This window comes from Vicugna pacos, chromosome 13 (genome assembly GCF_048564905.1).
Source record: "Vicugna pacos chromosome 13, VicPac4, whole genome shotgun sequence".
In the NCBI taxonomy this organism is placed as follows: Eukaryota; Metazoa; Chordata; class Mammalia; order Artiodactyla; family Camelidae; genus Vicugna; species Vicugna pacos.
Genome location: NC_132999.1, coordinates 57,486,254 through 57,511,248, shown reverse-complemented (window position 1 = coordinate 57,511,248; position 24,995 = coordinate 57,486,254). Strand labels below are relative to the sequence as shown.

The following is a 24,995-nucleotide window of genomic DNA, read 5'->3' as shown; positions in this document are numbered from 1 at the left end:
GCAAGAGATTTCAGGCCAGAGTAAGAAGCTCTGGTTTGCAGGGAACAGCTGCAGCAGGTGCGCACACGCACACACAGGTGCAGGGCTGGGCAGGCCGCTCGGACCAGTTTAAGTCCTTGTACGGGGGAGAAAGCAATGGCATGACAGGCTGGCCAGATGGCACGGCTTCCAGAACGACGCCAACTTCAGAAGACTCTAAGAGGGGAGGGATTTTACCCCAGCATATAGTGCGTGGTACGTGGTGGCTACTCTGTAACTATTGACTGGATCCTTGTCCCTGAAAACCAGCAACAGGTCCCAGAATTTCCAGTGCCTCTGTATCCTGATTATAAATTGCTCCTGGCTCCCGAGTGGCACCAAAGCCTTCAGCTGACAATGCATTTGGACTGAGGGGTCACTGCCTGCTCCACTCACAGGCAGTGGAAGGAGTCCTGCTGTGGAGATCAGGAGACACTGGTTCCAGCCCCAGTTCTGCACGAGGTCGCTGTGTCACCTTCCCTCTTGGTGACTCGGGACTCCCACCTGTGGGTGGATAAAGTCACTGAGGAGGTGTGCTGAATGAGGGGCTTGGGGACCCAGCAACAAGGAACATGCAATGTTCCACTAGGTCAGGTTCATAGGTGGGACCAGGGAGGCAGGTTGCCAGCTGAGAGTCAAGGCACCTGGGAACTTTGGGCTGTGGCCACACCTGGCAATGTGTCCCCCAGCCCTGGTAACCCTTTTATAGAGCCCCTGTGCCCGGCTGAGCCTACAGGTGTTCACCAGTCTCTGACCTGATCAGGGCTGTCCCCCTGGGCATTAGGGTAGCTGAGGCCTGTGAGCTTGGATCTGGTCTATGAGAAATGATTTGAAGAAAAGAAGCCATTTTCAGCCCCAAGTTCAGTTTCTTTTTCCAAATGTGGGATCAGGGAGGCACTAGGAATGGAGTGGAATGATCACCGAGCACCTGTGATATGCCCATCCTCTGTCAGATGCCTTAACAACATATGTGACTTTCTGTCCACATGGTACGTATCAGTGTCCCGAGGAATTTGAGACAGAAGTGCAGTATTTTGGCTGAGATCATGAGGCCAGGATGTGAATGTCCTCTTCCCCTCCCCACCCCTCCCTCCCTTCCTCCCCCTCCTCTTCTTCATTCTCCCCCCACTCCCCTCCCCTCCCTCTGGGCCCCTGTAAGGTACCCAAGACACTGCAGCCCTGCTGCTCCCTCAGGGAATGTGAGCAGCCCCTTAAGAAAGCGCTGTCCTCATTTCACTCTCCCTTTGTGACCCTGGATTTCCGCCTTGGGCATTCAGAGTGGCAGGTTCCAACCGCCCTCTCCCCTCTGCCAACAAAAGCCAGCTCGTAATCCTGCTTTCCTGCCCGCCCCCTCCATCCTCCAAAGTAATGTCTTTCTTCCCGCATTCTTCCTCTGCTGCTCTGGCCCTGTAGCTCCTTTCAAAGCAGGCCAGTGGGACTTGGGCCAAGTTCATCAGGAAGGCCCAGGGTGGCTGGGGAGGCAGAGCCTGGTGACCTGCGTGCCCCTAGGGGCCTCACTCTTGTTTGCTTACCCCGGTGGCTGCACCTTTGGAGTTCTGTGAAGCTGTCGGGGCTGCCAAGAGGAGGGAGCAGCCTCAGAGATCTCAGAGCCAGTGTTCTGCCTCCAACTCAGAACCGCCTCTCTGGGAGCCGTCATCACTCCCACCCAGGTCCTGCTCGAGCACCCCTGGGAGACAGCCTGAACTTTTCAGATGCGTTAAGGGAGGGGATAAGAGCTCTGGTTCTGCCATCAGCTCCTCCGCTTTGCATGAGTTGAGGCCAATCTGTGTCTCCATTTCACCATCTGCAAAATGGGCACAAGAACAGTAACTACCCAGTAGGGTCATCAGGAGGACTGCATGGCTGTGAGGAGCTTGGGCACTGGGTCTGCCTCACAGGAAGGACCTAGCAAGTGGGTGCAGCCATCCCCATGATGAAGTCTATCTGGCTTCTTCCGTTGTCTGGAAATGGGCAGTCAGGGGAAGGAGAGGGATGCTGGCATGGCTGGTTCCGAGAAGAAAGTCTTCTCACCCGGACCACCATGATTCCAGGGTTGGATGTGATGTCCACCTGGTGTGTTGCACAAACTGTCCACAGATGTATTCATCCATCATCTACTCTGTGCCAGGCACTGTCCCGAGGGCCAGGGTACAGTGGTGACGAGACAGAGATGGCCCCTGTCTTCAAGTCGCCCACTGGTGGAGAAAGACAACCAATGAGTGTTTAACAAATGATCTCGGAGATGCAAAAGTGAGATGACAGAAAGAAAACACAGTAACCAGCTGGTGACACCAGAGGGAGTGGTGCTCCAGGTACGGTGCTGGGGACAGAGCCCCTCTACAGAGCTGGCATCTGACTGAGACGTGTATGGGCAAAGGGCCTTGGGCACAGGTAGGGCAGGCAGTCAGGCAGAAGGTGCAGCACGTGTCAAGGCCCTGAGGTAGGAAACAGCTTGGCTTACTCATGAGACAACAGGAAGGCAAGTGGAGATCAGTGAATGAGGGCCAGGATAGGAAAGGATGGGGTTGAGGATGGTGGTGATGGGCAGGGGTACAGGATGCTCTTTATGACACTGTCAGGCGTTCAGAGTTTATCTAAAGCGCAAGGAGAAGACAGTGGAAGGTTCTAGGCAGGGGTGGGGGGATGTCCCATTGTCAGACTGGTTATAAGTCTGGCTTTTGGGTGGAGACTGGAGAGAAAGAGAGTGAGATGGAGGCAGGGAGGCCACCGGGAGGCCACTGTGAGAGCCTAGGGGAAAGGGGACGGAGTATCAGCCCAAGCAGACAGAAGTCAGGGTGGTAAGAAGCCGTTGGATTCAAGATCCGTGTGGAGGGGAAGCCACCAGGACCTGCTGGAGGGTGGGTCCATCCAGGCCACACCCGAGAACCGCCGCAGTGGGAGAAGCATGCTCACAGCCCAGCGTCCAAGGTCAGGGTTCAAAGGGCTGTGAAATCTGTGTTCCCGTAGCTGCCTCTTTCCAGCCTGTCTCCCAACAGACAGGGCTGATGTATTTGAGGAAAGTGATGCACAGAGTTATGGGGACAAGGCCCTGATACCCCAGGGTCCCCTTTCTACCTGGTGCTGCGAGGGTCTCCCGTGGTGGCAGGCCCTGCCCGCTAATAAAACTGATAAAGGCAGTTTATGCAGGGGAATATAATATGCACCTGTGGAAGCGGCAGGTCCTCTGGGCCTGATAGGGATGCAGGGACCAGCCAAGCGCTCTGCACCTGGAAAGCCTGTGCTAACAGTCACGTGTGTGTGCTCAGAATCACTGCCTGTGCAAGGATGCAGGGGGTGAACGTGGACTGAGGACATGCTTTGATGGACATAGTCTTTATAGGCTAGAAATTCCGATGTTCTGAGAACTGCAATTTTTTTTTATCTTCCATGCTATTTCCAAGGGGAGCCTAATATGCAGCTGGAGTTAGAAAAATATATGTCCTTTTTACCAGCTTTTACAGACATTCTGCAAAAGGGCATCACTGAGCCCAGGCGAATGCAGCCAGCGTCGTTGTCGGGAGCTCAGTGAGTGGGGGGAGCCCACCCACGGGGAGTGAAGGGTGTGGACAGGTAGACCCTCGGAGCAGGAAATGTCCTCGTTTTGTTATTGTTGTTGTCATTTGAGGGTTAGAAAATTGAGGCAGTTGTCCTCGTGGACACATAAATTATACATAATCCTTGGGATGCCAGGCTTAGGAAATGCAAGGGGAAAAGCTGCTGACAGCGTCTCCACGCTTGTTAACTCAAACACAGGATCCGAACTAGACTTTTTGAGGCAGGAGGCTGTAAAGTGGCAAGTTTTGTTCAGTGGCCCTGGGGCCAGTGCAGCTCCGTGCAGACTTTTCTTTCATCCCAGCCCTGCAGATGGGCACCCTCAGGCCTTGGCAGCTGCGTGGGGTGCTCCTGCTCCGACTGCAGTGGGCAGACTTTGCCTCAAGCACTTGGGGGACCAGAGGTCAGGACTCCCCGTCTCCACCACATTTGAGGGTTGAGCAGAGAGAGGATGAAAGCCAGGAGGCTGAGACGTGCTTAGGTGTCTCTTGGTAGATAAAGATAAGGATGCTGGAGGGTGACGTGTGAATCTACTTGCTGGGCTGAAAGACAGGTGCACCTTGCTCCCCACCATCCCCAGACACAGGCTTTGTAAAAAAGTTGCTTTGTTTGAAAATCAATTTTAAAACATTGTACTAGAAACAAAATGTCATTAACGAAATCACAGTCCTAGTCATCTAACATGAGTTAGTAACATTTATTGAATGTTACTCTGTGGCAGACACCGTTCTAAGTGCTTTACCTGTATTTACTCACTTAACCCAGTGAGGAGGCAGTAATATTGTTCCATTTTACAGATGAGAAAACGAAAGCCCTGGGATGTTAAGCAATCTGTTAAATGTCATACAGCTGGGGCAGGATTCTGTCCTCATCTCCCACTGTGTCCAGTGTCCGGCACCCGGTAGGCACCCAGGAAATGTTTACACCAGTTACATAAAACTGGCATAAAGGAGGTTGGCTGGTTGATTGGTTGGTTAGCTGGGTGATAAGCTACTTGGACTGGTGAGGCAGCAAAATCGTTAGGGGCCCTGTCTTGAGTCAGGAGACCCAGGTTCCAACCTCAGCACAGCCACTTCCTAGCTGTGTGGCCTTGTGGGAATTACTTCCCCACATGTGCCTCAGTTTTCCTCATTCATAAGATGGGCACAGGAATTGCCCCATCTTGTAGGGTTTGGGTTGTGGATTAGAGGAGATAAGTTCATATAAAAACCTGGTCGGGGGCAGGTGCTTAGTAATGGTCACTGTGATGCCAAGTTCCAGCCGTCAGGGCAGCTCTGCATGCTAGTTCCAAGCAAGTGACCCTGCACATCAGCTTGTAGGATTCGAGACGTGTGCACACACTCCAGACCACAGCCAGACAGCCCGTGCACTGGAGAAGCCACAGCTCGGGTCTCTCCAGGTGCAAATGGGGTTGTTTTCCATCCATCCGAGATAAGCACATCTTCCTACAGGTGCCACTGGTCCCAAAGCCGGCTGTTCCCTGTGGGGCAGGAAATGCACTTTGAGTAGAAAAACTCCTACTGGCTTGTCTTGCAGCCACCTGCAAAATAGGACCAAATCCCAAGGTCCTACATTGGAGAAAGAAATGTCCCGCCAGCCAGCATCCAGGACATCCTCCAAGAGCCTACTAACCAACCATTAATGATAAGGGTGAACCAAAAACTTCAAGCAAATGTTTAATAAGAAAGTAACATACCATGTGAACTTGGCTTACTTTTAGCTGCCCAGTAGAACTTGGATGTGAATGGTGGACAGTTTAACAGTTGATGTGATTGCCTTTGAAGTATACTGGGTTTTTTTTTTTCTCTCTCTTTCTCACTCTCTTGTCCCTGAGCAGGGTGACCTTCCTAATTGCTTTGCTTAAGTGGATGTTAAAACTCATTATCGTTCCTTGACTTGGTTGGCCGTGCTGGGACTGGAGCGTGCCACCCAGGAACACACCTGGTCGTAGGACTCAGAAGTGAGCCGTGCATGAAAACAGACACATGGACAATGGAACAGAATTGAGAGCAGAAATAAATCCATGCATTTACGGTCAACCAACATTTGACAAGGGAGCCAGGAACAGTCAGTAGGGAAAGGACTGTCTCTTCAATAAATAGTGTTGGGAAAACTGGATATTCACATGCAAAGGAATGAAAGTGGACCCCTCTCTTATACCACTTACAAAAACTAACTCAAAGTGGATTAAGGATGTAAGTGTAAGACCTAAAGCCATAAACCTCCTAGAAGAAAACATGGGGAAAATCTCCTTGACATTGGTCTTGGCAGTGGATTTTTGGATGTGACACCAAAAACACCAGCAACAAAAGCTGAAATCAACAAATAGGACCACATCACATAAAAAGCTTCCGCACAGCAAAGAAATAATCAATGAAAGGAAAAAGCAACCTAGAGAACAGGAGAAAATGTTTGCGAACCACATATGTGATGAGTTAATATCCAAAATACATAAGGAACTCATACAACTCAATGGCCAAAAAAGAAAAAAATCCATTTTTAAATGGGCAAAGGAACTGAATAGACATTTTCCAAAGAAGACATACAGATGGTCAATAGGTTTATAAAAAAGCTCTCAACATCACTAATCATTAGGAAAGTGCAAGTCAAACCCACAATGAGATATCACTTCATACCTGTTAGAATATTCTGCTATTATCAAAAATACGAGAACTATCAAGTGTTGGCAGGGATGTGGAGAAAAGGGAGTTCTGGTGCACTGTGGGAATGTAAATTGGTGCAGCCACTATGGAAAACAGTATGGAGGCTCCTCAAAACATTAAAAATAGAACCACCATATGACCCAGCAACCCCACTCCTGGGTATATATCCAAAGGAAATAAAAAAGCTAACTCGAAAAAATATATGCACCCTCCTGTTCATTGCAGCATTATTTACGATAACCAAGACATGGAAACAACCTAAATTCAACCTAATTTTTTTTTAATTCAACCATGAAAAAGAAGGAAATCCTACCATTTGCAATTACACGGCTGAGCCTGGAGGACATTATGCTAAGTGAAGTAAGCCAGGCAGAGGAAGACAAATACCATATGGTATCACTTACATGTGGAATCTAAACACAAAAGTCAAACTCACAATAACAAAGAAAATGGTGGTGACCAGGGGCAGGTGGGTAGGGAGGTCTCAAGGTCAGAGGAGGATGAGGAGATGTTGCTCATAGGAGACAAACTTCCAGTTATAAGAGGAATCAGTTCTGGGGATCTAATGTACAGCATGGTGACCACAGCAATGTCGTATTAAATGCTTGAAAGTTGCCAAGAGAGTAGATATTAAGGTGAAGGATGTATTAACTAACCTTGTTACAGTAAGCATTTCACAATACATCCATACACCAAATCATCACATTGTACACCGTAAACTTACACAGTGTTACATGTCAATTGTATCTTAATAAAATGGGGGCGGGACAGGGGGTTAGGAAGAAAGAAACAAGCCACCACGGTGCCGCCAGTGACCTGGGGGATGTAGCCCAACGCTGAACATGAGTCCAGACTTCATTGCAGAGTCCAGCCATTTTGCTTTCTGTCCTATAAAATGAAAATGTTAAAAAGGACTTATTTATATTTTTTCAACATCACAAAATATAAAACGAAGTGTAACAATTGAAAGCCCAAATGATTAGTTGAAACATGCAAGTAATCCTTAAAATGAAAAATCATCCTGTTTACTGTCTTACCAGCGATCTCATATTTTTCTAGAAGACCAGCTGGCGAACCCTAGACACTCCTCACTGAGGGTAGCTGGCGATGAAATGATCCCAGGCTGCCCCCAGTCATGGAGACGCTGGCTACGCCTCCCTCTTCTGAAGACCTGGAAGCGGGGTCAGATTGGACGATTCCATCTGGCAATCCCGCTACTGATGGGCCAACACTTTCCCCTCCTCCCGCCCCCTGCCCCCTGTTGGCAGTTAAAAATGAAGCCCCTGCCCCAGAGGAGTATCCTGTCTGTCCGTGTTGGAAAAATGACCCCCCACACACACACACACCAGGAAGTGCCCTGAGACTATGGGACTCAGAGTGTGGCACTCAAGAGGGTGTGGTCCCAGGACCAACAGCATAAGCATCTCCTGGTTGTTACAAAAGCAGAACCTCAGACCCACCCCTGGAACCTGCATTTTAACAAAACCCCAGGAGACACACCTGCACAGCGAAGGGTGAGGAGTTCTGAGATGACGCCCCAGGAGGGCCAATTGAGTTTGAAAAAAAAATGCTCTGGGTATGAGGACAAGGCACAGTTACTCTGCCCAGGCACGTCCTGACTGCTTCCGGAAACAAGTGTCCCCTGAGATCGGTTGGAAGGGGTAGACGGAAGGGGTTTAATGGAGAACGTTCCAGGCAGGGGGCACAGAGTGAGCCAAGTCGTGGAGATGCTAGAGTGTGGCGGGGGCTGGCGCAAGGGGATCAAGCACTGCGAATGGAGATGCGTTTCCAGAAACCTGGCTCAGCTGCTTCTCACCTGAGTGGAGCAGCTGTTTCTCACCCTCCTCTACCCCCATCCTTCCCCAGAGCCGACCTGCCCACTACAGAACCTCCTGTTTTCACCGGTGCTGTGAACTAGACTTTGCTCCATCATCCTGGGCTGGGACTCTATGCGATATCTCACAGCTTCTGCGCTAACTCTGTGCCAGAATTATGCTGGGCACCTTACCTGCTTTATTTCGTTTATTCTTAAGGACAACTCATCCAGAAGGTTCTCAAGAGGCAGAAGAGTAGAACAATTGGCAGAGCGTGTGCTAGAGCCAGACTGCCTGGGTTCACATCCCACCTTCTTTCCTTACTAGCCATCTCCTGGGGAAAGTTAAAGTTAATTTACCTGCCTGTCACAAAGTTTCCTCTGCTATCAAATGGAAATAATAGTAGTCTATACTTTGTAGGGCTTCTGTGAGGATTAAATCCATCACACACAGTTCAGTGCCTTGGCGCATAGTAAATTCTACGTGTGACAGTTATCACTCATTCTCCCATTGAACAGATGAGGAAACTGAGGCTCTGAGCATTTAAGTGATTCCTCCAAGGTCACAAAGTTAATACTCCACTACCTTTGCAAGTGTTCCCTATGGGCTGCCTTCTCTCTTCCACTTACCTTGACTTGGAGACCCCTTTAACATCCTGCCCACAGTCTCCTCCTCCAACCCCACCTCCCTCCCTCCCCTGACAGAACCACCTCCCTCCCTCCCCTAACAGAAGACATCTCATCTCGGATGTGTGTCTCTGGGTCTGTTACTGCCACCACACCTTTGCATAGGCTGTTCCCTCTGCCCAAAATGCTCACCTCCCCATCTCTTCCTATTCTCACTGCACCTTTCAAAGCTAGGCCAGGTAACACCTCTGTCCTCGAGACCCCCTGGATGTACCTGGTCAGGGGAATCCCCCCTCTGCATTCCCTCAGCTGACCACCCCCACGCACCTAGAGGGCAAGGCTTTTACACATCCAGGCTTTCTTCCACTTTGCCTAAACGATGCTCAGTACGCAATCAGTCCCTGGCGTAGGTGACCCTCCCTCTCAGGTTCCTGACCTGGAGTCTCTTGATTCGAGGGTTTCTCAGCCTCAGCACTGCTGAAGTTTGGGGCCAGAAAATTCTTTGTTGGGAGGGTGGGGGTGCTGTCCTGTGCCTTGTAGGATGTTCAGCAGCATCCTTGGCCTCTACTCACTGGATGCCAGTAGTAAACCCCTCCCCAATTATGACAACCAAAAATGTCTCCAGATGTAGCCAGATATCCCCTGTGGGGCAAAACTGCCCCCCTTGAGAACCAATGATAACCAGAATTTCCCCCGCAGTGACCAGGATGAGAAAGGGGGTGACTTTAAAATGGGAGGCTGCAGATCAGGGTTTGAAATCCCCAAACCCATATGCAGGGAGGTCATAGACCAGGAAGGGTGGTGGGACATGGTGAACAAGAGGGAGCGTACCCCCTCATGCCAGTTACTACCAGGTGGAAATGTGGTCCAGCTTTTGCCAAATCTTGAGACTCTTTCAAAGAAGCCAGAAATCTTGTCTTTTATGTGAAACTCCCCAATTCTTAAATGTTGACAACTAATGTGAATTTTTTTATAAAACATTGTGGGAAAAACAGAATATGTCTGTGAGCCAAATGTGGGCTTTGCACATACTCGGGCCCAAAAGAAGCCTCAATAAATTTAAGAGGATAGAAATTATTTCAAGAATCTTCTCCGACCACAGTGGCATGAAACTAGAAATCAACCACACAGAACAACAAATGACAAATGTGGGCTTTGCAACCTTTCCTGTGGACCAAGCTTCTATCCTAGAAGCTTTGGGCAGCTCGGCTCCCTGCCTCCCCCAGGCCTGAGGGTCCCCTTTCTCTCTGCAGTGGTTTGCATCTTAGGCACCATGCACAAGCCGTGTGCTAGAACTCTGGACCACACAGACAGCCCCTGCCCATGTGGGCCACTCCATCCCCCTCCTAAAGCCCCATCCAAAGAATTGGAGGGGTCTAAATTCCTGAGGGTCAGAGAATACAGGAAGTACCCCAGGAAGGGGGTCAAGAAGCCTGAGTTCTCACCCAGCTCTGGCATTGATTTGCTGTGTGACTTTGGGCAATCACTCCCCCTTTCTGGGCTGTAGTGTCCTCCTCTATCAAATGTTTGTAGGATGGAGGAAGAGAAGGGAGGATGAAGGCATGTTCTCTGTTCCTGGAACTTGAATGAGTATCTCCTCTTGGCAGCACAGAGCCCCGCCTGGCTTAGCCAGTGCCCGGCGGGCATTCTTGTCCTGAGATTGACCTGGGCAGGGAAAAGCTGGCTCCACTTCCCAGCTCAGTAATCCTGCATTTCAGAGCGGGGAGTGTCTGGGTCTTCCCTGATGGACGCTGTTCTCTGTGCAATTAAGTTACTGATGCTGGAGGCTGCTTCAAGGGAGGGACCCGCTGTTCTGTCACTGGGAAGGGTCCGACTTCGGCCCCTGCAGGTGCTGATGACAAAGCTCTGGGTTAGTGAGACCACCTCCCTGCCAAGGGGCGCTCACAGCCACAGGGTGGCTCAGGCGGGTAACCCTGCACCTGGCCTGTCTGCAGTCCCTAGGACCGTTTCCCAGTGGGCTCTGCAGCTGCGAGGAGCCTTCGTTAGGCTGATAGGAGTGGAGGGCTTCTGGGGGATCTTTTTCTCCAACCTAATTGTGTAGATGGGGAAACTGAGGCTTAGGGGGGGAAAGGGTCAGCTCAAGGTCACACAAGCAAAAGAACAGACACCCACATCTCCTGACTCCCTGTCCAGGGCTCCTTCTGATCTAACATCAGGCTCTCCCGGAAGTGGGCACTGGTGAGATGTGCAGGAGTCACAGATAGACAGAGAGACAGAAAAAGACCAGTGGTTGTGGGCTTCATGCCTTGAGCGCCCAGGCGGGTCACCTACAGGGGCGAGGGAGCAGGGGTAAGGCAATACGGGAGCGATGAGGACGACAGGAAGTGGGTGGGGTGCACTGTCACCATGTGGGATGGAAGAGGGGGTTCTATCACCAGATCTCCTGGTTTTTCCAAAACAAAGCAAAACATCTGAATTTTGGGGTGTAACTTATCCACGTTTTTAAGTGTTGGCAACTAATTTTTTAAATGCTTTTTGGTGGAGTACTAGGCAAAGAAAACACCTTCACAGGCCACAGCTGGCTCTAGGGCCACCAGTTTGCATCCTCTCCTCACTTCTCTTACCCTCAGTTTACTTTGCTTTAAAATGGGTATCATAGCAGTACCCCTCTCTCTAGGGCAGCTGAGGGATTACATAAGATAAGGCCACTAGAGGGCCCGTCATTCCTCTGGGCCCACAGTAAAGACACGGGACGCTTAGGGAAAATGGGAAGGGGCTTGTTAAGTTTAGCACAGGCGACTGGGAGACCCTGAGCCAGAACCCAAGATCTTCCCATCAATCCACAAATTCGAGTGTGTGCTTGCTGTGTGCCTGGTGCTATGGATATAATTTAAGACCCTGACCTTGCCTTGAATTTACAGGGGGGCTGGGATAAGGCCCACCCAGCAGCTCGTGGGGTTGTCCTTCACTCTAGGAATCCCCAGGTATCCCTCCCCTGGGCCCCTGATCTGGGAGAAACGTTCTACTTTCAAGGGTCAGGTCTTTTAAAAACAAGAAGAATGCAACTTCTTTCACATTGGAAAACACATTTCTCTGCTCGTGTGTCTCAATGAGAAACTTCAGGGGGGCGATGCCTGCGTATCTGACAAATCTGCCTCTCAAAACCAGTTCCAAAGATATTTAAAAGACAATGCTGGGAAAAGAAGAATTCAGAACAAATTGTAATGAGTCCCTTTGGGACTAGAGGCCATTGTCGATTTCTGATAAGGTTACTTCCTGGTGTCCAGGGTGCAGAATGTTCTACTTCTTCCCGGGCTTGGCCCCCACCGGGGCCACTGGGGGGCAGAGTCAGGCCCGTTCCTGGCTTTGCTGGGGGCCCTTGAAGTCACGAAACCCCTAATCTGCTCGTGTGGTGGTGATGAATGCCGTGCGTGCTCTGCCTTCAGGGTCGGAGAAGCCTGGAGTCTGAGACAAGCCTAAGTTCTGGCGGGCGGGCAGGCAGGTAAAGCTCGTAATTACAGGAAAGCAACCTGGGGCATGTGCGGACAGGCCTCTGGAGCCCAGGCAGGTGGCCTCTTGACAAGCAAGGGCCCCAGAGTATGGACTCTGGGTGCCAAAATCCATCGAGGTGGGGGAGGGGCGGTTATGTAATGGCGATGCCACAGCCACTGAAAAAATGACCTTGCTACGCTCCACTGCCTCGTTCCTCCCCACTCAGAAGGACACAAAGACCCAGCAGTCCTTCCTCCAGGCATGGCAGTGGCCCTCAACTTTATCAGCTTCAGGGTTACCTGGAGACGGCTAAAACAGACTGTCAGGCCCCACCCCCAAGTTTCTGGCTCAGGAGGCGGGGATGAGGCAGATAATTTGCATTTCTCATAAATGCGCAGGGAGGGTGCTGATACAGCTAGTCTAGGGGCCACAGTTTGAGAACCACTGCTCTAGGGCTTCATGAAGTCAGTCTGCTTGGGCCCCTGATTTGCTGTGTGCCTCTAGGCAAGTATCTGAGCCTCTCTGGACGTCTGTTTTTCTCCGAAGGAGAAGCTAGCTTTGGCTTTGAACAGAAAAACCTCCCTCGGTGTTGAGATGCCTAATTACTATTTGCAGGTAGTTCAGAGACCTTCATGTGAAAGGCCCAGGCCTTGGCACAAGGTTCTTACTCCATGGTTCCTACTTGCTTGTGGCCCCTGTTAAGAGCGGTCGCTTTAGGAGAGATTGGCACTTAAAGCCTTAAAGGAACAGGACAGGACAGCCTCCCTGTGCCTCAGTGCTCACCCTGCATGCATGAATCTTGAAGCCAATCTCTAGCCTGGTCTTTGGGCATCTTGCTTCCCCAGGGAGGTGAGTGGCAGGAGCTCATCGCTGTCCCAGTGGTAAGGCATCTGTGGCACCGAGAGTTATAATCCAAGTCATGTCTGCCAGCGGTCCTCCTTTGTCAACTGAACGTCCAAGAGGACTGTGAGCTCTCTGCACGCAGGGTCCTCTTGCCTTTCCCCACAGAACCTAGGACAGGAGTGGGCTCACAGCAGATGCCGAGTGCAGACTGATGGAATGAAATGAACAAGCAAATAAACAAATGGTTCTTTAACTGAGCAGCCCCGAAGCCTGGCTATCTCTCTGGCCCTCTGCAGTTACGTGGGCTTTTCCACCTCTGGTCTCCTCTGTTCCTCACAGAACAGTCTTGAGGATATAGGCAAGTATTCTTATCCCCATTTCACAAGTGGGAAAACTGAGGCTCCGGGAAGGAGGCCTGACTTGCCCAACTTAACTAGTACGTACAGGGCAGTAGCAGAAAGAAAAGCGAAGAACTCCGTGCCATAGACCCTTGCCACAGCTTCTCCCAAGGATAATCAGTTTTCTTTCCCATGTCCCTGTAAGAGCCATTCTGCAGGTAATGGCCATGGGAGAGGGGTGAATAGGAGTCCAGGCCCTTCCTAGTTCTGGGGAGGGACGAATAGTTTCTCCTTTGCAGAAATTGCCAGTGTTTCCAGGAGGCCAGCCTTAAGCCCACTGGGTGTCACGTGCTGGTACACCCCAGGTGCCCATGGCAGGCTAGACTGCATGGTGCTTTACCTCTGAGCCCAGGACTGTGCCTGGCATGTGGTTGGTACACTATCAGTGTTTGTTGAGTCAATGAGTAAATAACTGAAGAATAACTGAAGACAGACGTGGTTGAAATACTGGGTCTAAACTTGCCAGCTGTCTGACCTTACAAATCTTTTCACCTCTCGAATCCTTGGTTTCTTCAACTGTAAAATCAGAATAACAATTTTTATAATAATTTTTTAAATGGCATAATAATTAAGAGAAATGGCTCTGAAGCCAGAACTGCCTGCCTCTGAATCCTGGCTCCATCCTGTTCTACTGTGTGACCTCAGACGAGCTACTAAACCTCTCTGTTTCTTGCTTCCTCATTGATAAAGTGAGGGTTGTGATAGTACTTACATAGTGTTGTGAGGATTAAAATGAGCTAATATGTGTAAAGTGCTCTATCCAATATTACTAATAACCCTTAACAATGATGATTCTACCTCTATACTTTGGTAAATTAAATTATAACGTTAAAATAACAAGTACCTTGCAGAGTGCTTGGCACGGAGGTGGAAGTGCTCAATTAACAGTAACCGTTACTCTCATCTTGTGCACTCATTGGCTTACAGCCCTCTGTGTCTCTTGAAACACACATAGGAAGCTGGGGACATGTGGCCTGAAAGTTGCTGTGGTGCACGTGGTGGTCGCAGCCCCAACTGAGTGTCCCTTCTGTTGAGGTAGGTGAAGTACCACTAGTGGCCACCGGGGGCAGCAGAGGACCCAACCCCAGATGCCCGGGTTCCAAGTCCTGACTACAGGAGGCAATCAAGGAAGGGTTGACTATTCTACGGTGCCCACAGGTAGGCGTTCTCCAGAACCCTGACATGGAAGGCATTCCCCCAGCGAACACCCCTCACTTCTGAGGGTTAAGCTACCAACCCTGCCGTTTACCAGCCACATTATCTTGGATAAATCCCTTTATCTTCCCTAAACCTCAGTTTTCTCATCTGGGACATGGGGATAGGGTGATCCCTGGAGTGAAGTGAGTGCTCAGTCAATGACACCTGTTGCCAAAGTAGCGTGATGGTTATTAGCCCAGACTTTGCAGCCAGGCTGCATTAAGCTTCAGTCCTGCCTGGGCCACTCACTGGCTGTGTGCCTTTGGGTAAGCAACTTAACTTCTCTGTGTCTGTTTCCTCATCTGTAAAATGGAGATAATAATAGTATGCATAATTCTCAGAGTTGTTGGGGGGATTAAATGAATGTATAAGGTTCTTAGAACAGTGCCTGGCACCTATGGTAAGTGCTATGCAAATGTTTGCCAGTATTATTATTAGAAGTCATAGTACTTTTGATGTTACTGCTATTTATTCTGAATAAGCTGCAACGTTTCTGCAGAGACCTCCCTGCTTGACATGAACTCCCCAAAAAGAGGCTGAGAGGAGACGGGAGAGATGTGCGCCCTGGATGAGGAAGGACTTTTTTTCCTTTTTGTAGTTGAAAAACTAACTTGGGACTCAAGACGGTCTGACAGGCAGGGCACAGAGGCCAGTCACACTCTGTGAAAATACTTCAATGCCTGGCTCTGGGCTAAGCTTCTGCCTCCAAGGCGGGTCTGTTAGAAACTTCCAGAGGGGATTAGGATCTTCACCAGGTCATTCAGAACGCAAGGAAGATCGCCAGAGAGTACCGGTGAGGCCATGACAGGTGCGCAGAAGTCTCCAGCCAAGAAGATCTGGCCAGGACAGATGGCGGGATGGACCTGGGGTGAAATCCACACCCCCGCCCAGGGCTAAGATCTAAGTAGGTTTGGGGGAAAATCCCAGGCTAAGCCTTGCTGCTGCACCTGTGGCCCAGCGTCCCACTGGGATGGCTGAGGAAAGAAGATGAGATCAGTACCATCCCCCCCCCGGTGGCCTCGGCCACAAAGCATCCCAGGGCCTGCCGGGGGGCTTCAGAGGAATAGATCAAAGGCTGCGGATCTCCATGGAGACAGTGGATAGTGCTTGTCTGGCTTAGAAGCAATGGGTATGTCACTCTGGCTTCCTCCGGCAATGTCCCCAAGCCCATTTTTTGGAGGGTTTACCTTTTGCTAAGCTCCATTCAGAGTTCTGCGTGTGCCTCTTGTCATTGAAGCCTCCTACCACAACCCTGCGAGGTAGTGGCCATGATCATCTCCATCTTACAGATGAGGAACCTGAGACTTCCAGGGGTGAAATGATTTGTCCCAGACCGTACACTAGTGTGTGTCAGAGCCAGGATTTGCGTCCTGGTCTCTCTGCCTCCAGAGAGTGTTCCCAGCCTCCTAGCATGGGCAGCATCCAAGGATGGCCCTGGTGATCCCTGCCTCCTGGTAGTCACACCTCTCAACATCCAGTGTGGCCTCCAGTGTGGGCAGGACCTAGTGATTCACTTCTAATGAACAGAACAGGGAAAAAGTGATGGATGTCATTTCCCAGATTAGGTCACAGAGATGGTGGTTTCCATCTTGTGCACACCCTCTCCTGCTCTGTCCCAGAGCCCTCGGGGACATAAGCTGTGATTTTTCCAAGTAGGTCTGTGTAGCCCTACAGCAAAGAACGGAGGGTGGCCTTGGGCCCACAGCCAAGGAGGAGCTGAGGTTCTCAGTCCAATACAAGAAACTGAATCTTGCCAGAACCACAGGAGTGAGCCTGGGACTAGATCTTCCCCAAGGAAAGCCTTGAGTTGACTGTAGCCCTGGCTGACACCTTGCCTGCAGCCTGCGGAGAAGCCCTGAGCCAGAGGCACCCAGCTAAGCCCGTGGATTCCTGACCCACAGAAACTAAGAGATAATAAAAGCTTGTTGTTTTAAGCCTCTGAGTTTTGGGGTGATTTGTCACGCAGCAATAGATAACTAATACACTTATTGTCACTACTAGCAACACACACAAAATGTACCCACACAACCACCATGAGAAGGATTAAAAACCCACTCAACCGTAGCTGGCAGAGCTGGGAAAGCCCCCCTCACATCCGCTAACCCAGCCTTCATTTTGCTTTTTGCCAGTGAGGGTGCTTAGATACAGAGACAGAATGACCCTTTGCCACGGTCACACGTAAGCCAGGCTATGGCTGCTGAGGTCCCCAGACTTCAGGAGTTCACAAAGGTGTTACAGGCAAAACAGTGCAGGTTCCTAAGGACCCACGGTCGCTACCTTGTCTTAGTTCCACGTGTCTGAAGAGAGTTATGTTGGATGGGAGATCTCAGTAAAATCTCTCCTACAAAGACTAAAAACACAGCCAAGAAAAAAAAAAATTCCAGTCGGCTCCAATATTCAACTTCAAGCTGATATCAAATTCAGGGGAGTTCTTTAATACAGCGTTTCTGGGTTTTGTTCCTTAAGTCAAATATAGCTTGTCATGTCCCTTGCTCCTGTGAGCTAAAAGAAGTTCCCTTGGGAATGAAGGGACACTGTGAACAGAAAGAGCACTGCACTGATCCCTTATGTCCCTGTCCCCCAGCCTCCTTTTTGTTTCCTTCGGTGGTGTCCTGTTGGCCTGAGGTCAGGATCATGGGGACACTGTCTGGCTTCAGAGCTCAGAACTAGAGCAGCCTCCCCACCCTTGGGCTGGGCTGCCCGCACCCGACCCCCGCTGAATTCCCATGATGCCATTGTTCCTTATGAGTCGTCAGGAGGACCGACCGGCTGGGGACAGTTCTTGCAGCCTCTCCCCACCCCACCCCCTAAATCCTCCCTTCCTGCTGCCTTGCAGAGGCCCGACGCAAGGTACCCTGGAGAAGCACAGAGCGAGCCAACTCTCAGGCGCAGCCGTCTCCAACATCAATTCTCAGCAGCCCCCAGGGAGGCCGGGAAAATCTCCTGGGAGTAGGACCAGCTACATAATTTGCAGATCCCAGTGCAAAATGAACATGTGAAGACCGTAGTTCAACAATAATTAAGAATTTCAAGGCGACGACATTAACCCCAGCATAGGGCCCCGCTGCACAGGCTGCGCGTTCAGAAGCTGGCCCAGTCTTGGAGTCTCCAGTCAAAACCACCCTGGAGTTGCCACTCTTAGAGCGCTTGCCCCAGCTGCTCAGGGCAGAAGGTGGGCTGTCACTTCTTGGCTCCCGCATCTCCTGTTGCAGAACTCAGCAGAAACATCTCCTGGGCCACGGGTGTTCTCATAATCAGAAACATACCTCGAGGAATAAAGACCTCCCACCCAAGGCAGCTGGTTTTCTGGAAGGCTGCAGGCTGCCGCTGCCGTCAGAGGTGTGCCTACCAGCAGAGTTGTGAGCAGAGAGACTGAGGCTGAAGCCAACTGCAGGGGGGCTGGGCAGTCTGAGAACCCCAGAATGCAAGGGAAGGAGGGCCCAATTGCCACGTGAAGTCCTGCTCCTGAGTGTGGGGAACACACACACACATGCACACACACAGCCAGGCCAATCTTCACTGGGAAAGGAGAGCAGCAGAAATCCCCCAGGGCTGTGGGCCTGAGGAACAGCTTGAACTATTGAGATGTCAGTAGAAAACACGTGCAGACTCCTGAGAGGCATCAGAGCGGACCGGTGAGGGTGGCCGGGAAATGAGCACTGGCGGCCAAGGGGCCAGATGGAAACTTCTAGACATATTTACTTTGTTGTTCTTTCTCCTCCCTCTCTGCTTTCTTCTTGGGTTTTAAAAAGTTGCCAACATTTCCAACTTTGATTTCCCCTAAAAATTCCTATTCCTGGTAGCTCTAAAAAAAAAAAAATTCAGAACCTCTGGTAACACAAGAGCCAAATTCCTATATGAGAACAATCTGTAGGGGCTGCTGGCCCCTTGTTTGCCACAGTCCCCACCATTCCCTAAGGTCTCCCTGTCATCCAACTCAAGTGGCAAGTTCATGCTTGCGCTGCTGTTTCCTTGCTATGGAGTTAAGGGGAAAGTGAGTGTTTCTATCAAAAGTGGGAAAACAGGAGGCTGATCAAGAGTGCCATGTATTTCAAGGAATATGGGGAAAAGTGTGTTTCTTTGTGGAAGTGAAGGGCCTTCCTACAAGTTTAACATGCAAAGAAATTCTCGGTACAAAGAATATAACCTAAATACTCCATGAAACAAACCACAGCAGCCATTGCACTGCCCACCGCACTTAGCCATGTCCCCGATGGATCCCTGAAGGCATCTGAAACAGTGTCCTGGACCAGATGTGTCCAGAAGGCGAGGGCACGCCCATCTTCTCCACCCACCAGGGCTCAGAGCGGTCTTTCTTTTGTTATGTTCTGCCCATTATCCCAGCAAAGGCAGAGGACTGCAGGGATTCCCAGCATCTTCTGTCACCTGGTGTGGGGTCAGTTTACTCCTCCCAGAGTGTTGTGGTTTTCCTTCCCCAGCTGGGAGCACCACCAGCGCTTGGTGTACCTGTCAGCCCTCCACTGGGCAGTCAGGGGTCCAGTTAGACAGGGGAAAGGGGACTGAGGCAGCCCTGTGGGCCTCTACAGCTGGGCCAGTGTCCCTGTCACTGGGAGGACAAGGAAGGTGTGGGTGGTAGCCGGGAAGGCTAGGATGGATGGTGGCCAGGCCATAGCAGTTGCTCAGAGGCGGAACTTCTTGCCCACTGACAAGAAAGTGACGTGTGAAATGTTTTAGAGACTTGCAGGCGGGAAAGTAATTTGGTTCCCACAGCTTGTCAGAAAGCCATAAACCAGTACCAGGACATTCCCAGAACTCAGGCCTGGGCCAGTGGGAGCCACAGGTTACAGAGCCAGGTCTGAAAAGGGTGGGGTGCGTGCTGCCTGGAAGGGCAGAATAAGGACACCACAGAAAATGGGTGACTCCTCACCCAGCCATGGAACCCTGGCTCCCCATGTCTACAGTTGGGGGAAACTGGACCTGCCTCCTGGGGCTGCAGGGAGATAATAAGTCCTCCTAAAGAGCATCGTAATCCCCAGATCAAAGGGGGTTCAGAGCTGCAGACTCACTCTGCCAGCCACAGCAGTGGGCGGGTTCAGATCTGTAGACCCTCCAAGGCGACACCTCTTCCAGGGCTTGTCTGGCCTCATAACTGGCCCCCTACTTACTCAGGGGCCCAGGCCCGGGCTTCCCCTGGGAACCACCTCACCTGCGGCAAAAGGGAGTTCATAAGTAGCACTGATGAATGGACAGAGTGGGAGATACTGATGCCCCATTTTGTAGATGGGGAAACTGAGACCCAGGAAGTGAGGTGCAGCCACAGCCCCCCCCCCCCACCAGGTAACAACTTCCTCACGGGTATGAACCATATCAGTTTTCCTCCCCACTGGCACAGCGATTGCTCTCAGTGTTGTATTTACTTAAAGAAAGCCTGGTCACACAGCGCAGGTGAGTGAAAGAAGTGTCCCAGGGCTCCCCTTTTCCTGCCCGCTCTTTCCGCCCTCTCTCGGTCACTTGCTGGGACTTCAGCTCTTCAGCGCGGCTGTCACAAGGGTGCCAGAAGGGTGGAGAGACAAATGCAAACGGGAGGACCAGGCACCTTCCCCTCCCTCTCTGCACTCACTTGGGGCTTTCAACGACCTGGATTCAGGCCTGTCACTCCCGACCCCTGTGACACTGGCCATCTCTCTAACCCTCAGTTTCTCCAGGAATGACTATGTGGGGATGCGAGGAGTCGCCAGGGCCAGGCGCACAAAGAGGCGACCTGGCCCTCCCCCGGGCCTTGGGGCGAGTCAGGGCGCCGCCGAGGGGCCGGGGGCGGGGCCGGGGGCGGGGCGAGCGGCGGCCCTCGCCAGCCCGGAAGGAGCGGGAGGAGGAGCCGCCGGAGTGAGAGTCGCTCCCACGTGAGAGGCTCCGAGGCCGAATTCCTCGCGTGCGGAGGCCGCGGACGGCCCGGCGTCCGGCCGGACGGAGAGCCCTGGTCCGGCGCGCGCGGGCGGCCGGGCGGGCGGCGGGGGCGGTGCTCGGCTGCGCCCCGATGCGGCGGCGGCTGCGGGGGTTGTGAGCCCGGCGCCCGCCGTGGGAGCCCCCCGCGCCGCCACGGGCAGCGCCCCCCGGGCACGCGGCATGCGGGCGGCAGACTCTGGCACCTGGGAGCGCGTCCGCCAGCTCGCCGCACAGGGCGAGCCGGCGCCTTCCTGCGGGGCGGGGGCCGGGCCGGCGCGCCTCCCGGGGCCCGCAGCCTGCGAGCCAGGTGCGGACGCGGCGGCGCCTGGTGATCGGCCCCGCACCGGGGCACCCTCAGTTCGAGCGGATGGCGACTTCAGCCAGCCGGGTAGGTGCGCGCCGGGAGGGGAGAGCGGCGCGGCCGCAGGCCTGGGGAGCGCCGAGGCCGGGCGCGCGGGGGCGCTCCGGGCCGGGATCGGGCCGCCGCTGGTGGCAAAGTTCTCGCCGCGCGCGGAGCCCCGAGCGCCGGACGAGGTGCACGGGGAAGACGCGCGGAACGCCGAGTTGGTCAGCTTCCGAGTGGGGGTTCGCGCTTTCCGGCGGAGCCCCCTAGAGAGTTGCAGCGGGAGGTCAAGGCCACGCCTGCAGGAGCCGTGCGATTCCGCGGCGCCCAGCTCTGGGCTGGATCCCGCGCCTGTTCTGGGGAGCGTGGGAAAGGGGCCAGCGTCTCGCGAAGTTGGGGAGGCCCCCTGTGGCCGCACCTGTAACCCATCAGGCAGCCCCATGAAGTGCCCAGGGGAGCGCTGCCTTCCCGCCGCCCCTCGCCGTGGAAAGTGATGATTCGCCTTTGCTAGGAGATAACAGATTTCTCATACACTTGAACGGCTAGAGCCGAAAGAGAAATTGCAGCGGAGGAGACACAAATGCAGGGGTCTGATTGTGTATCGTTGGCTAATTCGCCCCAGACGGAGAACTTGAGTGTTAAAGTGTTCCGAGTGGATGCGCCTCTTCCATTCTGTTCCGGTCTCAGCTGGTCCCTCCCCGCTCAAGTTAGGTCATAGGGGAGGCTGGGGCGGGGGCGGGGGCGGGGGGGCGGCGGGACGGCACAGGAACCCCTGGATCCTCTTAACTCTGGGGTCGGAAGATGGAAGAGGAAGGGCTTCCGAGAAGGGTCTGTCATCATTAGCTTGAACTTTGAGTACTTTTTCCAGGAAGAATTGAGGGGGGAGGGCACAATATTTCATTACACCATTACTCATTATTTCTCAAACACCTAGTGTGTTCCAGTAGTTTACATACAATGTCTTCTTGAAATCTAATCACCACCCTGGCAGTGAGGCTGTGTTGTCTCCAGGAAGATGAGGATAGAAAACAGAGTTTAAGGGACTTGCCCGAGACCCCAAGCCCTGAAAACGTGGCGCTGGAATTTCATATTTGGTCTGCGGATTGACACCAGAATGCCTCTCCCAGGCAGCAGGCTTACCACCTGAGAAACACCAGGGTTATTTATCTATTAATTATTTCTTTCCTATGAGAAAAAAGCCGACTGCATGACCCCCTAATTCCAGACTGCCTGTATTGGTCTCCCCAGGAGATGGAATCCTGGGGGTCATAGTTCGAGCCACAGGAGCTGGGACCACCAACCAGCTGGCTCTGATTAGTGAGCTGCCGCTGGTGTCCTGGAGCAACTGAGGTCTTGGGTCATCAACAGTCTGGAAGAGGGACACTGAGGCCTGGAAGGCACTTGAGTCCCTGGGCCCTTGGCTTCGGGGCTGGCCCTGCTGGGACAGTCCAACCACCTCCCCTGTTGCGCAGAGCAGTTACAGACCAAGACAGATTGGTGTCAAACAGAGCATAGGTGCAAAGAATAAGCAAATGGGAGGGCTTGGGCTAGATGCTTGACCTTTTTGTGACCCAGTGTACCCATCTGTAAACTAGAGATATTAATAATGCCAGCTAACATTTTGATCATTCAGAAACTAGCGTCTGCAAAGCACCTTGCCTAGTTCATAATTGATGCTAATGAATGTCAGTTGTCAGCTTTACTTGTGGGGCACCTGTCAATGCCCCCATTGACTCAGTTTCTCACTAGGATGTGATGCTATCCGCTCCATCTCCACCCTCCTGAACTGTATGAGATGACATTTATCTTGTCTGTAAAATAACTAATGATCCAAGACTGACTGTCCTGCCAGTGGAGGTTGTTATTATGTAAACATGTAAGAGAGGGCTGGGTGGAGATACATCTGTTTACTTTGTATCTATATAGACTCCATTTTTGTATTCATAATAGCAATATCCTAATGACATGGTGGAGCTGAGAAAACACCTGTCTCTGAGGTCTGGGGGTGGTTGTTATTCCTGTGGCCCTCACAGTATCCCTGTAGGGCAGAGAGCTGTGGAAATCTCCTTTCCTGATCTACAGATGGCATCACTGGCATGAAACAGGATTGAGCCAGCAGCTAAACCAGAAAGTTCTGAGTTCTCTCTACGCCACCACCCTTCACCCCCTACTGGTCTCTGGTTCTTAAAGACCAAATGCCGTTTCTGAGAACATCCATGGTTGCCGGGCATTGAGGACAGCCTGTCAGGGACATGGGTTCTCAAATCACTGGCTGTTATGAGGGGTTATCCTCTGGGAGGTAAATGGGAACTCTTCTGGCTTAGCACCTCCAACTGAAGTTATTGCTGAAATAAATATTTTAACCAGGCTGAGAGGGGACTTGCCCCAGGATCTCAGCACATTAGTCCCCAGCCTAATGCAATGCTCAGTTTAAGGAGCTAAAAGAGTGCCCTTTTGGATGACAGAATCTGGAAATTGGCACTTTCAGAGGCTTGGGGAAGGGGAAAGAGAGAGAGGATCTTTGCTTGGTGGTATGGAGTCCTGGCACCTTGACGTTGCTCACAGGTGATGTCCTGAGATCAGCAGTGTGACAGACTCCGTGACACCTGGTGACAGCTCTGGCCTCCAGGCTGGGACTACTTCCAGGGGAGGTTATCATTTATGCCTGGACTAGGCACCAGAGCAGGAGATGAAGATATTAGATACATGCTCGGTCTGTACCCGGTTCTGCCTGAAATCTGTTGGTCCTTGAGAGTCACGGTAACTCAGTTTCCCTGTTGGTGTGATGGGAATGAAGGACTCCATCAGAGGGGGCATCTTTCCAGAGCCCCCGCAGAGCGAACTGCTCACCGAGCCTTCTTAGACTGAGAACTTGAATGATTCTTTCTTTGGTTGTCCGTTCATTCAGTCGCCTTTCTTGAACATCTACTCCTGCCAGGCACTGTTGTAGCTGCCAGGGATACAGCCGCCCGGAGACAACTGCAGGGCTTGTTTCCATGGAGCTTCTGTTCCGTGGGAGGAGATTTCCAGTAGGCAGATACACACAAGGATGTGTCAGGGGATGGGAGGTGCTGGGCAGAAAAATCAGCCAGGTGAGGGGTTAGGGTGATGGGAGCAGGTGGTCAGAGAGTGCACTTGAGAAAGAGGTGAGGTGTGTGGGCGCTGAGTCCCAAAGGCAAGATGGAATTCCAAATTGCTGATCGGCTGTAAGGAAACAAGTCATTTTTTTTTTTTTAAGTCGTTGGTAAATTAGTGTCTTTGTAGACTGGGCGCTTTATCTGTTCACATCTGAAGCCTACCCAGGCTACCTTCTTTATTAGTCATATGATTTCTTATCCCCTCTTGCCCCTCCTCCTCACTTAAAGTGCCCTGGAGAAGGCGGGGTCCTAGTGTATCTGTGTAGAGACTCCCAGCTCATGTCCTCCCAGGGCCAGGCTTGATGCTAACCAAACACCCAGCTTTGTCGTAATCAGTCCTCCAACAACCCGGGGGTGGGGTGCAGTTGCTGATTTCATCCACAGATGGGGAAACTGATGCTCAGAACATTTAGTAACTAGGCTGAGGTCACATAGCAGGTAGGTGTCACAGCCAGGACTTTGTCCCAGACTGTAGACCTCAAAGCAGTGCGGAAAGACCTTGTATTGATCTTAAGAAAGTAGACCTTTAAAAAAAAAAAAACTAAACTAAAATTTTTTAAAATTTTAAAAAGAAAAAAATGAAAGTAGATACACATTGTTTCAGGTCCATTTTTCCTTTACATTTTTATCTTTAAAAATATGTGTCCTCTCCTTGACATTCCTTGTTTTAAGCAACTCAAGTATTTGCTTATCTTTGTGCCTTTAGCAATTTCCTCCTTAAGTCGGCTTTGTGTTATCCCTTCTGTAAAGGGTTTCTGCTGGGTTGGGGGTGGAATTCAGTCTCCACCTTGGAACTGGACATGCTCTTAGAAAGTCACCCACTAGGATCACAACAGTTTAGTGTGAGCTTCCCTGGTAACAGGGTGGGACAGATATGATTGGGGGCTTGGCTGTTCTGGACATTCAGGAAGGAAAGTCACTGTTGTTGAAAAAATGTTCGATTAGTTTCCCTTGGAAGGTTTTTGGGGCCCAGTTCCCTCCAACCTGTGGACTGCAGCTTCCTTCTGCCAGGGCAGTGGGCACAGGGCACCGCATTTGGAATCAAAC

At 51.7% G+C, this 24,995-nt stretch overlaps 1 protein-coding gene across 4 annotated transcripts in view; it reads left to right on the top strand.

The window, feature by feature from the left end:
* KAZN (kazrin, periplakin interacting protein) overlaps positions 1–24,995 on the top strand; it is a 993,570-nt gene that overhangs the window by 834,324 nt on the left and 134,251 nt on the right. For 2 of the 4 annotated variants that reach the window (XM_072975379.1, XM_072975378.1), the window contains exon 1: positions 20,386–20,856. The exons of the other annotated variants lie outside the window; for them this stretch is intronic. In XM_072975379.1, the coding sequence (XP_072831480.1) occupies positions 20,649–20,856 (208 nt within the window). In that variant the 5' untranslated portion in view covers positions 20,386–20,648. Of the gene's footprint in view, positions 1–20,385; positions 20,857–24,995 lie in introns of those variants that run through there. 4 annotated transcript variants of the gene reach the window in all.